Raw genomic sequence first — 15,104 nt, forward strand, 5'->3', positions numbered from 1 at the left:
AGTTGCTTCCCATAGCTTCCAGGCAGGCATTCCTGAGTTTAGAGATTTAGTTTCTTAAAGCTCCTGCTTAAGTGACTGACCTAATTCGAAAGAGGTCCAGGCAATTTGTACTAATAGTCTGATACATTTAACTGAACTGCGGGGGATGCTCAGTAATGGAATGGATTGAATTTTTTTGTATTCATCCCATTATTCTTTAATAACCTTTTCTCTGAGATGCATGGAGTGCAGTTGAGTCTTTTGTCTTCATGATGGTTTTGTAGCCAGGAATACTGATTAACCACTGGCCAGACCTCCCAAACAGGTACCATTATGCTACAATCATTTGGGAGACATTTACAGCACTTTCCATTTTACTACTTGTGAGACTGCTAACACTAATTGCCTGGAATTAGGCAAGTCACTTTAAAGGGGGTAAATATTTATGCAACCACTTATTTTACATTATATATTTTTATATATTTTAATTTAATTGACTTCTAATTGAAATCTGTTTTCACCATTGACATCAAAGTGTTTTTTCATTATTGTAAACAAAACAATAAAGAAATCATGCTGGCATTGATTCTATTTATTAAAGCAATTAAAGTGGAAAAGAAACAAGGAGGTTAATACTTTTTATTGATTGTAAAGCTGACAATTAAACCATATCTTGATTTCTTAATTTTTAATCCTTTTATGGTCTAGTAAAAAGGCAAATATACTAAATAATGTGTCACTGTCCAAATACTTATGGACCTGAATGTATCTGTGTGTGTGTGTGTGTGTGGGTGCACACATTTCAAAAGTTGGAATAAGTTCACAATTGACTATTTGTTGTTATTTTACAAACTAGACACAAAAGCTATTTTAAATATTTTAATCAATATATCCAAATGTATGTAAAAATTAATACATTTTTGTTTATTTTAATAATTTCTTTTTTAAATAAATAATTAAATAAATCATTTTGTTAAGTTACCTGCTTAATATTTGATCTTCACATTTACAATATGAGGAATTTTAGAAATTGAAAGTTATTTTCTAATGCTGTTCAACTTTCTCAATGAATTTAGAATCTTCTACAGATATGTTTATTTTTGGAAACATCTAACACTTCTAAATTTTGGTGGACTAACATATTCAAATCCTTATATATGCCCCTACATTGGGTTGATATTATTGGAAACATTCAGCAATGTATGTATGCATATACAGCCTTTATCTGTCAGAGAAACCAAATAATTTATTACATTTATTTATATATTTAATTGATTAAATATAATATATTAAATGCCATGTAGTTTGGCATTGCCATGTAGACTGTTTGACCCATCAGTAGCAGTGCAAGCTGAAGCATATGCTTGCAAGTATTCGCTGAAGGCCAAGCTATTATAATAGCCCTCTCCAATACTGTTTTAAATGGCTTTTAAAACAATACCCTTTGCATCTAGACTTAATCTTCAATGGGCAGCAAAATAACAAAAGCAACAGCAGAGTGAAAAACTAAGAGAGCTGTAACTATTGACTGTATATATGATAAGCATGTCTGACATATTCTGTGTACTTATTTAACAGAACAGGCAACCACGGCTGCTCCCACCGGATCTTAGTGATGAAAACTGAAAATAGTTTTCACTCAATAAAAAACCCATGCTTTTCACGCTCAGGTTCATGTGAACATTGCATTCACATGATGAAAATAATTCTATGGAAACTAAGAAACACAAGCTTATTTGTCCACTCATATACCTATCACATAATGCATTGTTTTCTAAAAGGAAAAATGCTTCTTTAGGGTCACAATTGCGAAAATAAAACAGTGACTATTTTATTTTATTTATATCATTTGACAGCCCCAATATTTATATACACAAAACACAACATTTTTTTCCAAAATGGCTTTAGGTGACAAGAATGTATAATTGTCTCTAGTAGTGTTTATGATTGAAGCTGATATCAACATTCAATGTATAAATATGTTGGATGTGAGAGCTGTGACATTATTAAAGGCCTAGCTTTAACCTGAACCTTAACATGATCTGCAGATCTGAATTACTCCATCTTTATGAAGTGACTCACTTTTTACCCTGATGACTATTCCAGGAAAGAGCATGTATCTTTTCAGACACACGAACGCCTAATGTACTTGTATTCTGTCCTCAGTGGATAGTCTTAATAGACCATTACTTGAAGTGAGTATTCTGTCCTGGAAACCTTATTACCCTCTGTCGCCTGTCTCTCTGGCTCAGCATGGACTAAAGCATTCATCACACTTTGGCCATTAGCTCTCTACAATACATACACATTATTAACCATTGATAGTGTTAAATTAATCAAACATGCCTTAATAAAAGGCTCAATTACAAACTTGAATGGTATTTAATCCACCATCCACATACTGTACTCACATGGCAGTACATTAGGTTTAGTATTTAAGAAAATACAGACAAAAAAACAAGACTCTCACTTTGCATTAAAAAATAAGGTTATCTACAATTGACCACAATCAAATAAAAATACACTTGCTTATAAAATCCATTACCTCCCTTCACCCCAAAACGTTCTTTGCTACATTTTTTGTTTGTTTGTTTGTTTGTTTGTTTTTCATAAAACATTATTTACATTCAAGAGCTATTTCCAATATGTCAAAACAGCAAATTTCTGTATATCATATAATCTGGTAGAAACAGTTTTATACTATGGAAAAAAAAAACAAAAGCAAAAAAACCCCATGGATTTAGCCTGATGGTTCCCTGCATGGCTGCTTCATAGACCTGTGTGTGTCACAGGCGCGTCTCCCGCTCAGGGTCATAGTCTGAGGTCCTTGGGGACTGGTCTAAGTTTGAGTTATTGGTTTCCTCTTTTCTAAGTGCTTGCAGTTCTGCAACAGTGTGTCCAGTGTTGCCATTGGAAAGTGTCCCCCTCTCCTGCCTTTTGATGTGCCGCTGTAAGACCAGCAGACCCAGTGCACACAGGAAGAAGGAAGCTGTCCTCAGGCCCAGTGTTAGGCCCAGATATGCTATCCTGAGAGAAAGTATAACACACTTTACCTGTCTCACAACTCGTATTTCCAACATTTCCTGCCTTTATACACAAAACATTTAAAGTCTTTAGTTTGTAAGGGTATGAATGGATAACATACTAAATTTTTTTGACATAAAGCACCTCATGATTAAAAAAGTGACCTCAGGATTGTCACTCACTCACTCACTCACTCACCCATTCATTCACTCACAAACATGTTTAGCAAGACCACAGAGGGGCTTGCTAGTACTCAAATACCCTTTGGTGCTTTGCATCAATGACATTGTCTGTGTTTGTGTTTCTAGCTTGGCAAACTTTGCCAAAGGTAAGTCTTTTTTTTACGAAGAAAAAAAGGAAGGTTCAATCGTGTCTAACTATGATGACAATTAGCTAATGATAACAAATCATATATTTTTATTATATTACAGGTTGCTGTTGTCACCCATTGTACACGTACGTGTGTTCATTGCTTTCCATTTCCTATGTAAACGTACCTGTAGGCAGTTGTGTTGTAGATTCTACATGCTCCTTTTCCACCACACTTCTTATGGCCCCATTTCAGACATGCAGTGTCAATGACTGCCCCAAAGTATATAGGAGCGGGGATGCCAGCTGTTAAATGGCAAATTGGTATGGTTGGATTAACCAAAACAGACCCAGATTCACACTACAACAAATTCAGTAAGAATAAGAACTGAACAATACTTGCTTCAGGAAAAGACCATTATTTTTAGAACACTGAGCAACATATGGCCATCAAAAGAAACAAACAGCATTTGAGGGCATACCTAGAGTGCGCGTTGTCAGGGTGTGAAATCCTAAAGCTAAAGACTTCAGTTGTGGCTTGATGCATCTGCAGCGCAGAATAAAGATCAATACAACAATGACATGACATTTTCCAGTTTGGCTTTTTGTCCATTATACATCAAGGAACAGGCACACAGTAAATTGTCATAGGCCAAACAAAAATGGAACAGTTCTGCTGGTAACCCAATTTAGTTCAGAGGAGGCTATGCATTCCAGAAGTGTCAGCTGATCAGGATTTGGAGCAAAGCTCACAGCCTTTAGTGCCAGAGCTTTATCCTTTCTTAAGATTTAGACAAAAACAGTCCTAATACCTAAACTGGATAGGTTCAGTTTGTATTGATGACTTGGAGTTTCAATCATATACTGAAGGTACACTAGTCAAGGTAAAACATGCACAACTGTTACCTAAATACTGCAAAAATGCTTCTCAAACATAATGGTATTGTGCTATGCACAATATTTCCCACTTCCTATATTACAGCAGGGAAAACTATAATATGAAGTGTAGTGGTACTCTAGAAGACGTTAGACCTACTAGCATAAAAAAAACTTATTTTGCACATTGGGCTATGTGGACAATAATTCAGCATCTTTATAATATCTTAGTGCCATTTTTACCATATACGTTCTCTCTAATGAAACAAATAAAGGAATGCACCCTCATTAAAAAAATATTTATTGCAATTAGGAAATAAGATGCATTAATGGGGCTGTCTGAGCCAGCACAAAAGGTTAAAAAACAGTTGTGTTGAAAATCTTATTTAGCTAATGCAGCTAAAATATGGATATATTATTTTCATTAAGCATCATTAGCTTTTGACTCACCTGATGAGCAGCATGTATCCTGGTGTTCCGCCCAGGGAAATAATAAAGGACGTGATGACACACAGAGCCAAGAAGTAGGGGAAGACTCGTTGGCAGCTCTCCCTGTGTCTACACTGACCCACATAGGCTGTTAGGTTTCCTCCTGCCACACAGCTACATTGCTCAAACACCTGAACACATATACACATAAATACTTGTAGGCCAATCTTTACAATTTTCACATTAGGTAAAGGGCAAGGGTAAGCAGTAACACACAGGACGGAATAAAACCATAATCTGTACTACCTGAGAAACGTGAGGATCATTTTCAGCACAGCAGTGACAACATGTGTTGTGTGTGTTGCATATAAACATAAAGCATGATCTGGGGAGTTTAAACACTGTACACTCACTGGCCATTTTATTAAACATCTTTGTTTTCTCTACAAGCATAACTAGCATATGTATATCCTGTAGTTGTAGATTAATCAACTCCAGTTTATTTCATGTACAATCTGTGCTCATCCTGTAAACTTTAACAATGTGGCACTATCCAAACAATATATGCTAAGTATGGAGCCTCCTATTAGTTGTGTAGAGTGGGGTTTATCAATTGTGCAGAAACAGATGTCATTTAACATTTACATTTAAGGCATTTATAACTACATTATAAACCATACCGTGCAGTGTAATTAGCTAGCAACTACACAAACATACATATACGCACAAATACATTGACATGACAACGTTTGGGCACCCCTGGTAAAACTAAAAGCAAGATTGGTGTATTATTTTTGTTTTATACAAATTTGCTGTAAAAAAGGAAAGTAGCACCATTAAAAAGTTTGGATACCCATAAAGATTTTAACTTTCAGATCACCCAGGTATCAGACCTTTATGGGGGATAAGGCTTGTTCACATTACAGGAAAATTAATTTCAAATAAATAAATTTATAAGTACCCTTACTCCTTAAGCCTTACTGCCTAGCACAAGAAAAGGCAATAAGAAGATAAGTATAGCAAGAGAAATGGTGAAGGTTAAGGTGAGGCCTGAAAGACCCAGAAAACTTTCAGAGAGAACTGCTTGTATGATTGCTATAAAGAAGAATCCCAACCAAGTTTGACTACAAGACTTTTTGCTGACTCTGGTGTGGTGGTGCACTGGTCTACTGTGCAGTGACACCTGCACAAATATGACCTTCATGGAAGAAAATCTTTCCTGTATTGTCACCACGTTTTAAAGGAACATCTAAACAAGTCTGATGCGTAGTTGGCAAAAATATTGAAAAGAATGTGAAAATCCACCAAACAAAACTTCACACACTCTTAGCAGAATAAATTAGGGGTTCCACTAAGTACTGACCATGCAGCATGTCTACACTTTGGAATTGGGCCTTTTTTGTTATACTAAAACCAAAAGTAATAATTTAAGCAATATTACTTTTGTTTACACTGAAACCATAAACTAAAGTATTTTTGCTTAAATGATTACAGAAATGTGTCATCTCTATCTTGCCTTTTAGAAAACAGGCCATCTTTTACTCACTCAGCTGTTCACAGTAATAGACATTTTGAACTGGTTGGAAGAATACAAAAGACTAACAGACTAACAGAAGGGTTAGTTGCTGACTACACTGTTCACTCCAGACACTGTATGAAGCTCAGGTCAACCAGCAGCTCACTTGATTAGATAAACTAGGTAGATGTCTAGATGTCAACTGTAAATACTGGCCTTTCTCAAGGAGAGAGCTGGAAATGGTTAAGATGTACACACGTACAGACTTGAAACATGAATATTAGTTTTTTTTGTAATTTATCTGCCTAATGGCCAGAAACAATATTAGCCAAAGTAAAGAGGAACCTTTGACCTGGAAATTGTCTAATTTTATATACATAATAATATTAATAAAATGAATTGACTCATTAATCTTCACATTCTGTGAATATCATTTATAATAACTTTTTCCCCCACAGAATTCTGAAAAATGTCTATTTTCATGACCACAGTTGAAGTTTTCATGATGACTTTGACATATGTTCTAGACAGTCCATACACACACATATCTCGAAATAAAGCATACAATATTGTATTTTATGTTAGACTAGCTATGGAGGCTATGTTTATTACTCTGAACTTTCCATAAGACTGTATTCAGGAGATTTAATGTGGTCTGCTGTACACAAATATAATTTGTATTTTAATGATCTACTCACTTTGTATGGCTTTCTTTTGTTGTTTGTTTGAATAGTTTTAAATAACTTCAGACATGTAAAAATAACAGTAATAATAATAATAATAATAATAATACACATAGTTAACCTCTTCGTATTTCACAATTACTTATAACATCTGTTTTTAGAATTTATATATAAAAACATTGATTTTAACACAGGTATATGTTTTTGGGGTGTAATAGTAAAATATCACAAAAATGTATTTGTGAGTAGAATTGAAGGTTTTGACTGGTGGTGCTCTTTCCAGCACTGGTGCAGGGCAGAAGTCAACAAGATGTTCTTTGAACCCATTCATTCTGTGTATGTTGCTATATTAGAAATAAGTCAATTCAGCTTTTTGAAAGCAATGCCATGGGTGGGATCATATTAAAACTCACGAATAACCTAATGATTTAATGCTAATGATGGCAAACTTTCCTGTAACAATTTTAGATAAGCTTTTTGACTCTGGCTTTGTTAGCTCCCTTTAACATTTATGATGACAAGCAGAAATCACACTAATGTCTGCAGCAGCCATCAAGACAGCTAGTCATGCTGCTTATGTTAGTTATGCATGATATATTATGTATGCTATGTTAGTAATATAGCTCCACAATAGTAAAACAAAAAATAAAATGGCTTTTAAAGCAGCATGTTAGACAGACTGCACTAGACAGAGCTATTAATGAATCAAGAGCAGGATGAATGTGCAGGATATTATTAAACAAACAGTAACAAGGAAAAATACAGCTCCTTTTGAAAACCTCCTTTTCTTCTGAAATGACAAAATACAAAAATATTCTTTATTGTAATTGACTTACATAAAGTTGGGTTGCACACAAGAGTGAATTCCTCTGAGGAAGTGCCAGGGAAGGCAACAAACAGGTTCGAGCAACATGCAAACAGGTTGTGCACACCCTTCGGCAACGGGTGGGAAAGGGCCAGTTCAAGGCAAAGAAAGCCCACTTCGCATTGTTGCTTGTAAGCTTTGATGAGTTAGAACAATAAACACATGCCATTGTTCCAAAATAAGCATCACAATCCCTGCAGCAAGACTCCTCTTACCGTGTCTACTCCAGAGCCACGAGACATCCGGCATCCAGCCAGGCACGGTGAGACATACGTGAGACCATTCTCACCACACACTGGGTCCCATTCCGTTCTTGAGCACTCACAGTGTGCATTACACTGCACAAAGAGTGTGCTGTTCTGATGGGAGAGGCTCTCCATTCTGTTAAGCATGTACACAGAAACAAAGAACAAACAGTTCATTATTACAAAGTCATAATAATAATCTGATTTCATATAATACAAGTTTATCATAGAAAAGGCTGATGTGGAATATGTGAAGTCACATAAAAAAGAAGGACACTCTAAGGCTGATGGACCCCACAAAAGGAAAAAAAAAATGTTTCCTCATACCCTTCATATGACACAGTGATGCCAGCCACTTTGGCATTCTCACAACCCATGGCAAAGAAGAACAGAGACAGGAAGTAACCCAACAGAGATGTTCCCAGTGCAAACTTGGCTGCTCCCATGATGCTCAGCTTGAGCTTCTTCATAAGCACACCCCCTGAGAACATTCCAAGTGCAACGGCTGGGATGTTGATTACTCCTGAAAGACAGGTCAGTATTAGGAAACGTTGGATCAAATAGATAACGCACCTCTTGACAGAAACACAGGAGGCGAGCTGGCATTTAACATAGTATATTTTTCTACCTTTGAGAAACTGGGACCACTAATCTAAGGACACGAACAGACAATCAATCTCACTGGCAGAATCATCTAAAATCTGTTAATATGATATGATAAGTAAGTAACTAATTACATTTATGCTCAGCTGTAAGTAAGTATGTTTTGTACTCTGTTTGTAAGTAAATAAGTACTGTACTCTGTTTTAAAGCGCATCTGTAAAAAAAAAATCAGGCCCAGGAAACAACTGCAGTGAATGACACCAGTGGGACAGACCCTGCTGAAAGTGAAATCACGTTCAATTCTGAATGTTGAAGTTGAACTTGTAAAGTGAACCCCTAGACAGATGTAAGGGACCAGGTCAGCTTCAAGTGCAAGAAAGACAACAGCTTTATTATTAGCAGTGTTTTGTTTACACAGAAAGACATTTCTTGTATTGTGTATGTAGCTGGCTGCTATGACCATTTACAGTACCTTCCCTCTGGGACAGATTGGCACAGTTTTGTTTTGACATCTTGAAGGTCTTGATCTTGAATACTTAGATTTTGGTCTTCTTTGGGTCATTTAGGAAAGTCACAACACGTATGACCTTGAGCAGTTTTGACTTGATTTGAACTAGATTTGCAGTATGTAAGATTTGCAGACTGTTGGAAAAAAATGGTCTACAGAATCCATGTACTTTAATATTTTAGCAGTCTTGTCACCTATTTTATGATATTATAATAACAACACATTACAAAGGATAAAGTATATAAAGACATGTCTTTAGTTGGCTGAAATATAAAGGGCCAGGCACCCACTGATCAATCTCTATGTGACATTTTGGTTTTTAAATCAAAAACTTAAAAAAAAAAAACTTGTTTCTGAAGTCTGGTGTGTCATTAATACACGCCAAACAACATATGCTAGTTGCATACCTCTAAAGAAATGGTTCAGGAATGTAGTCTTTCAGAAGTGACTATTTTTTCCTCTGAGGAGTGTTAATTCTAAGTAATTTATATAAGCATTTAATTAGCATAATAGATGACTACCTAAGCACTATATCTCAGCATTGTGTAATGTAATTCTGTTCTTTACTCTGAGTAAAGCCAGGTTTCTGGAAAGAAAACAACAGCAACAAAACAGATATACCCAGCTGTTACAAAGGCAAACTGGATAGTCTTCAAAAGTTTGGACACCCTTGGTCAAAAGACACATTTTGTAAGTGTAAATATGAGAACTACAGAAAACAAACTTAAATAAGGCTATATAAGTTTCTACATAATATAAGTTTCTACACTTTAGAGTATTTAAAGAGTACCTATTGACAGAAAATATCCACAAGACTATGTAATGTTTTTGCTTCCATGCATTATGTCCTTGTCAGTATATATTGTGTAAGAACTGTGTTTTATTTCACATAGAAATCATGCATTTTAAACAGGTTATCCTACCCTTGGCAAATCAAAAAGGGAAACTTAAATAAAACTTTTTTTGAGTGGTGCTTTCTAGATTAGATAAAACACAACAGACTCTCAGTAACATCATATGATGTAGCTTATGATGCAACATATCATATGATGTAAAAACAGATCAATGATGCAGCAGCGATGAAGCATTTGAATGCATTCAGGAGACAACATTCTGTAACTGGATTTTTAAAATGCAGTATGTTTTTGTTAGGGCCAGGGTGGAGATTAGGATTAGCCTTAATGTTAAGGATAAATTTAAGATTAGAGCATAAATTGGGATAAGGGTTTGTATTGAGGTTGAGGTTAAGGTTCGGGTTAGGATTAAGTTATGGGTTGATGTTAAGGTTATGATGAGGGTTAGATTGTGGGTTGAAATTAGGGTTAGTATTAGGGCAAGGGTATAATATATACTTTTCAACCAATAAGTTTTACTCATTAATCAAACATTTTTATATCTTTACATAATTAATAGCTATCATTATTAACTGCTAGCTATGAAAAAAAACACTAGAATATTTTAAATGTACAAATGTTTGTATAGTTGTAAAATGTATAAACATTTAGCTATTTGTAATAAACCAATCAAACAAGAATAATTAAAATAGCTAATCACAACTATATATAACATATAATGTGCTTTCTCCAAAATGCCACTTTTAATGACTACTGTAGAATTATATAACCTCCCTGAATAGAATCCCACATAAGAAGACATCAAACACCTGGACTGGCAAAGGGTTTGTTGGCTGTTACATTTGACTGCATGTTAAAAATGGCTCAAGAGAGTTTTCCAAAAAGTTCAGACATCATTGGCTTACACAAACAAGGAAAAGGATAAATGGTTGCTTTAAAAAAGAAAGCAAACCACGGAATGTTCCTACACAGCTAGAATCATAGTTCAAAAGCTCAAAGTTAAATGAACACTGGTCATGCTACCTGGGCATGGCAGAAAGAGGAAGCTATCACCAGCTGCAACCAGATTCCTGAGGAGGCAAGTGGTCAAAAACCCTTCAGTGACTGCAGCAGGCACTAGATTTAAAGTTTTGCACAATATGGTGCATAAAAAATGCTGAAGGTCTCAATGTCTGTACACCTTTACTGACCCAAAAGCACAAGAAAAATCTGCTCAAAACCATATAAATAAGCCACACAAGTTTTGGGATTCTGCTCTGCGGAGCACTAAAACAAAAACAGAACTTTTTTTGTTAGGCCTATTGGAATTTTTTAGGCCTATGGATTAGGGGTATGTCTGGAGGATTGAAGCATATGCTAAAAAATATATATGCTGTCTACAGTAAAGCATGGCAGTAGCTTGGTAATGCTCTGGGGGTGTAAAGGTGCACGTATTTGTCACTGTACAGCGAAATGTGCCCTCCACATTTAACCCATCTGGTAGTGAACACACACTCACATGTATTAGGGGCAGTGAGTACACACACACACACACACACACACACACACAGAGCGGCGGGCAGCCAACTCCAGCGCCCGGGGAGCAGAGAGGGTAAAGGGCCTTGCTCAAGGGCCTAACAGTGGCAGCCTCCCGAGCCCGGGAATTGAACCCACAACCCTGTTATCGATATACCAGTGCTCTAACCGCTGAGCCACCACTGCCCCACAAAAATATTTGAGCAAAATGGATTTAATCAAATATCAGGAAGTCCAAGGAGAAAATACAATGCATTCTGTGTGGAAGCAGAAGTTTAGGGGTCATTAGACCTTCCAACAAGACAGTGATACCAAGCATACCTCAAGATCCAGCACGGCTTGGTTTCAGACGTCCAAAAAGGGGTCAGCATGGTTGCCTGACTTAAACCCCATAGAAAATCTTTGGTGGAATTTAAAGAGGGAAGTTGCAGCACGCAAACCCAAGAATATTAGTGAACTGATGGCCACTGCCCATGAGGAATGGGCTAAGATTCCTGGGCTAAGGAACGCTGCCAGAAGCAGGTGTCTGGCTGTGCATCAAGTTTGCAGCAGGTCACAACAGCAAAAGGGTACTCTGCTAAAGATACTCGTCATTAGGAGGATGAATGATTCTGAGACTGCAGCAGTCATTTGTGTGTTGAATTTGGAGGCAGCATTTTTTATATTAGTTATGTTGAGCTATTTGTTGCTCTTGCTTAGCTTATTACAAACAGCTGAAATTTTGCTAATAAACATTTTGCTAATAAACCTAATTTGCAATGGAGGTTGAATCATTTGATTGCAACTGTAAATGACTGTTAGTGCTGTGTGTATTTATTCACATTCATTTACGACCGATGTATAGACATCAACAACTACATGAACATTCATTTAGAAACACAATTTATTAGTGTATAAGCCTGTACCATATATACTTGAAAAATGTGTGGCCTTGTTATTAGAAGCTCAGGGCTGTATTTATTTTAGTTACTCTGTAAAGACCATGGTGGAGACTGGAATTTGCAGTGCTAGGTAATTAACACTCTTTGTTAAGCTGGTTGATGAACTTAAAGTGATCTGCCTTAAGAAGTAAGAACATTTTCAGTTAAACTCATTATAAAACACAAAGAACAGTATTCTTCAGCTATGTAATGTACTACTGCATCTATACAGCAAGTAGAAGCAGATATAGTCTGAATTAACCCCACAATGTGCACAGATGAATCCTGCTGTTCTTTAAAGCTAAATGGAGATCAATTTAAGACAGCTTTAAGTTTTAAAAATGACAATCACAATCAGAAAACGGTAACAGGTTATGTACAATCTAAACATCCCTTTGTACAAAGTGCTCTTTCCTCCCTTTACTGTAAAAGAAAAAAAAAGTCTCTTAGTATTGAGATGTGTGTGCTAGCACCTGCACAGATCCTTACCTCATGGAGTTGATGTTAGATGCTTAACATTAAAATACCAACTTTAAAAAACAGAATATTCAAAACAAAAACATTTACAATTATTTATAATTTAAAAAATATTAATATGATATACAGTGGGACCAACAAGTATTTAGTCAAGTTCTCCTACTTAGTAAGATGAGAGAGGTCTGTAATTTTCATCGTAGACATCATACACTTCAACAATGAATGACAAACGATGAGACAAAATGAGTAAAAAAAAAACCAGGAAATCATGTAAATTATGGTGTAAAATACGTATTTGGTCACCCACAAACAAGCAAGATTTCTGGCTCTCACAGACCTGTAACAACTTCTTTAAGAAGCTCTTCTGTCCTCCACTCGTTACCTGTATAAAAGACACCTGTCCACAGCCTCAAACAGTCAGATTCCAAACTTAACCATGGCCAAGACCAAAGAGCTGTCGAAGGACACCAGGAAGAAAATTGTAGGCAAGCAGGTGTAAATAAATCATCTGTGGGAGCAATTGTAAGAAAATAAAAGACATACAAGACCATTGATAATCTCCCTCGGTCTGGGGCCCCATGCAAGATCTCAAAATGATCATGAGAACGGTGAACAAAAATCCCAGAACTACACGGAGGGACCTGATGAATGACCTGCAGAGAGCTGGGACCAAAGTAACAAAGGCTACCATCAGTAACAGACTACGCCGAGAGGGACTCAAATCCTGCAGTGCCAGGCGTGTCACCCTGCTTAAGCCAGTACATGTCCAGACCTGCCTGAAGTTTGCCAGAGAGCATATGGATGATCCAGAAGAGGATTGGGAGAATATAATGTGGTCAGATGAAACCAAAAGAGAATTTTTTGGTAAAAACTAAACTCCATACCTACTGTGAAGCATGGGGGTGAAAACTTCATGCTTTGGGGCTGTTTTTCTGCGAAGGGGACAGGACGACTGATCCGTGTTAAGGGAAGAATGAACAGGACCATGTATCGTGAGATTTTAAGCCAAAGCCTCCTTCCATCAGTGAGAGCATTGAAGATGGAACGTGGCTGGGTCTTCTAGCATGACAATGATCCCAAATACTCCGCTCGGACAACAAAGGAGTGGCTCTGTAAAAAGCATTTCAGTCTCCAGACCTCAACCCCATAGAAAAGGGAGTGGAGGGAGTGGAATGTTGCCCAGCGACAGCCCCAAAACATAACTGCTCTAAAGGAGATCTGCATGGAGGAATGGGCCAAAATACCAGCTACAGTGCGTGCAAACCTGGTCAAGACTTACAGGAAAGTTTGACCTCTGTAATTGCTACCAAAGGTTATGTTACAAAGTATTGAGTTGAACTTGTTATTGACCAAATACTTATTTTCCACCATAATTAAAAAAAAAAAAAAAAAATCCTACAATGTGATTTCTTGGATTTTATTTTCTCATTTTGTCTCTCATAGTTGAAGTGTACCTATGATGAAAATTACAGACCTCTCTCATCTTTCTAAGTAGGAGAACTTCAGCACAATCAGTGGCTGACAATACTTTTTGGCCCCACTGTATATGGCATAAATAAGAGTTGATATGTGCTAGCTAGGCTAGTCTTGATAACAGATAATCATATTATAATCACTTCTCCTGAATGTGACAACATAATCATTCAATTCTGAGCTTTTAGAATACACTTACCCATCAAGAAGTTTGCTTTGGATGCCGACTGTCCATAGTGTTGTTCTATGTATTTTGGTTTGTATGTCACCATTCCTATCAAAGAATTAAACTGGATAACAGTAACACAGAGGTATAAAATGTAGATTGGGTTCCCCAGAAGAGATCTCAATGTCGGCAAAAAGTCTGCAAAACAGAAGGAAGTCTGTGAGCCCAAAGAGTTTTTTTCTGGCTGAAGCTTATATAAGCCATTTTTGGGAGACAAAAATGAGAAAGTGTTCAACTTCGACAAAACAGGTTTTAAAGTGTATTGTTAATATCACCTTTTGCCAGTCTTACGAAGCTGGCTCGTTCATCTGCCTGATACTTGTGGTCCAGCACAGGAGAGTCCTTGATGAAGCTGGTCCGCTCAGGAGAGCACTTGGCCAGTCGTCCCTCTGGCACAGGCAGAGACTTGGGAAGGAACCAAAAGGGCACTGCTGATACAAGAGTGATGAGCCCTGCTATGAGGTATCCCAACCACCACGCGCCTACCCAGCGTGCATCCCCTGGTGTAATACTAATACTCTCTGTGGGAAAAAACAAGCATACACACCCACACATACACACACAACACACTGGTTTCAGTTTTTGTCTCACGACTACAGCAC

At 36.9% G+C, this 15,104-nt stretch overlaps 1 protein-coding gene across 1 annotated transcript in view; it reads right to left on the minus strand.

Moving 5' to 3' along the window:
• Window positions 1–1,785: 1,785 nt before the first annotated feature.
• The window catches only part of slco1c1 (solute carrier organic anion transporter family, member 1C1), a 33,050-nt gene continuing 19,731 nt past the window's right edge, over window positions 1,786–15,104 (minus strand). Inside the window, exons 8-15 of the mRNA XM_072672785.1 lie at window positions 14,778–15,023; window positions 14,476–14,640; window positions 8,254–8,449; window positions 7,897–8,062; window positions 4,639–4,808; window positions 3,795–3,859; window positions 3,501–3,618; window positions 1,786–3,006 (exon numbers count right to left, since the gene is read on the minus strand). Of these exons, the coding sequence (XP_072528886.1) occupies window positions 2,766–3,006; window positions 3,501–3,618; window positions 3,795–3,859; window positions 4,639–4,808; window positions 7,897–8,062; window positions 8,254–8,449; window positions 14,476–14,640; window positions 14,778–15,023 (1,367 nt within the window). The 3' untranslated portion in view covers window positions 1,786–2,765. The remainder of the gene's footprint in view (window positions 3,007–3,500; window positions 3,619–3,794; window positions 3,860–4,638; window positions 4,809–7,896; window positions 8,063–8,253; window positions 8,450–14,475; window positions 14,641–14,777; window positions 15,024–15,104) is intronic.

Source organism: Salminus brasiliensis, chromosome 2 (genome assembly GCF_030463535.1).
Source record: "Salminus brasiliensis chromosome 2, fSalBra1.hap2, whole genome shotgun sequence".
In the NCBI taxonomy this organism is placed as follows: domain Eukaryota; kingdom Metazoa; phylum Chordata; class Actinopteri; order Characiformes; family Bryconidae; genus Salminus; species Salminus brasiliensis.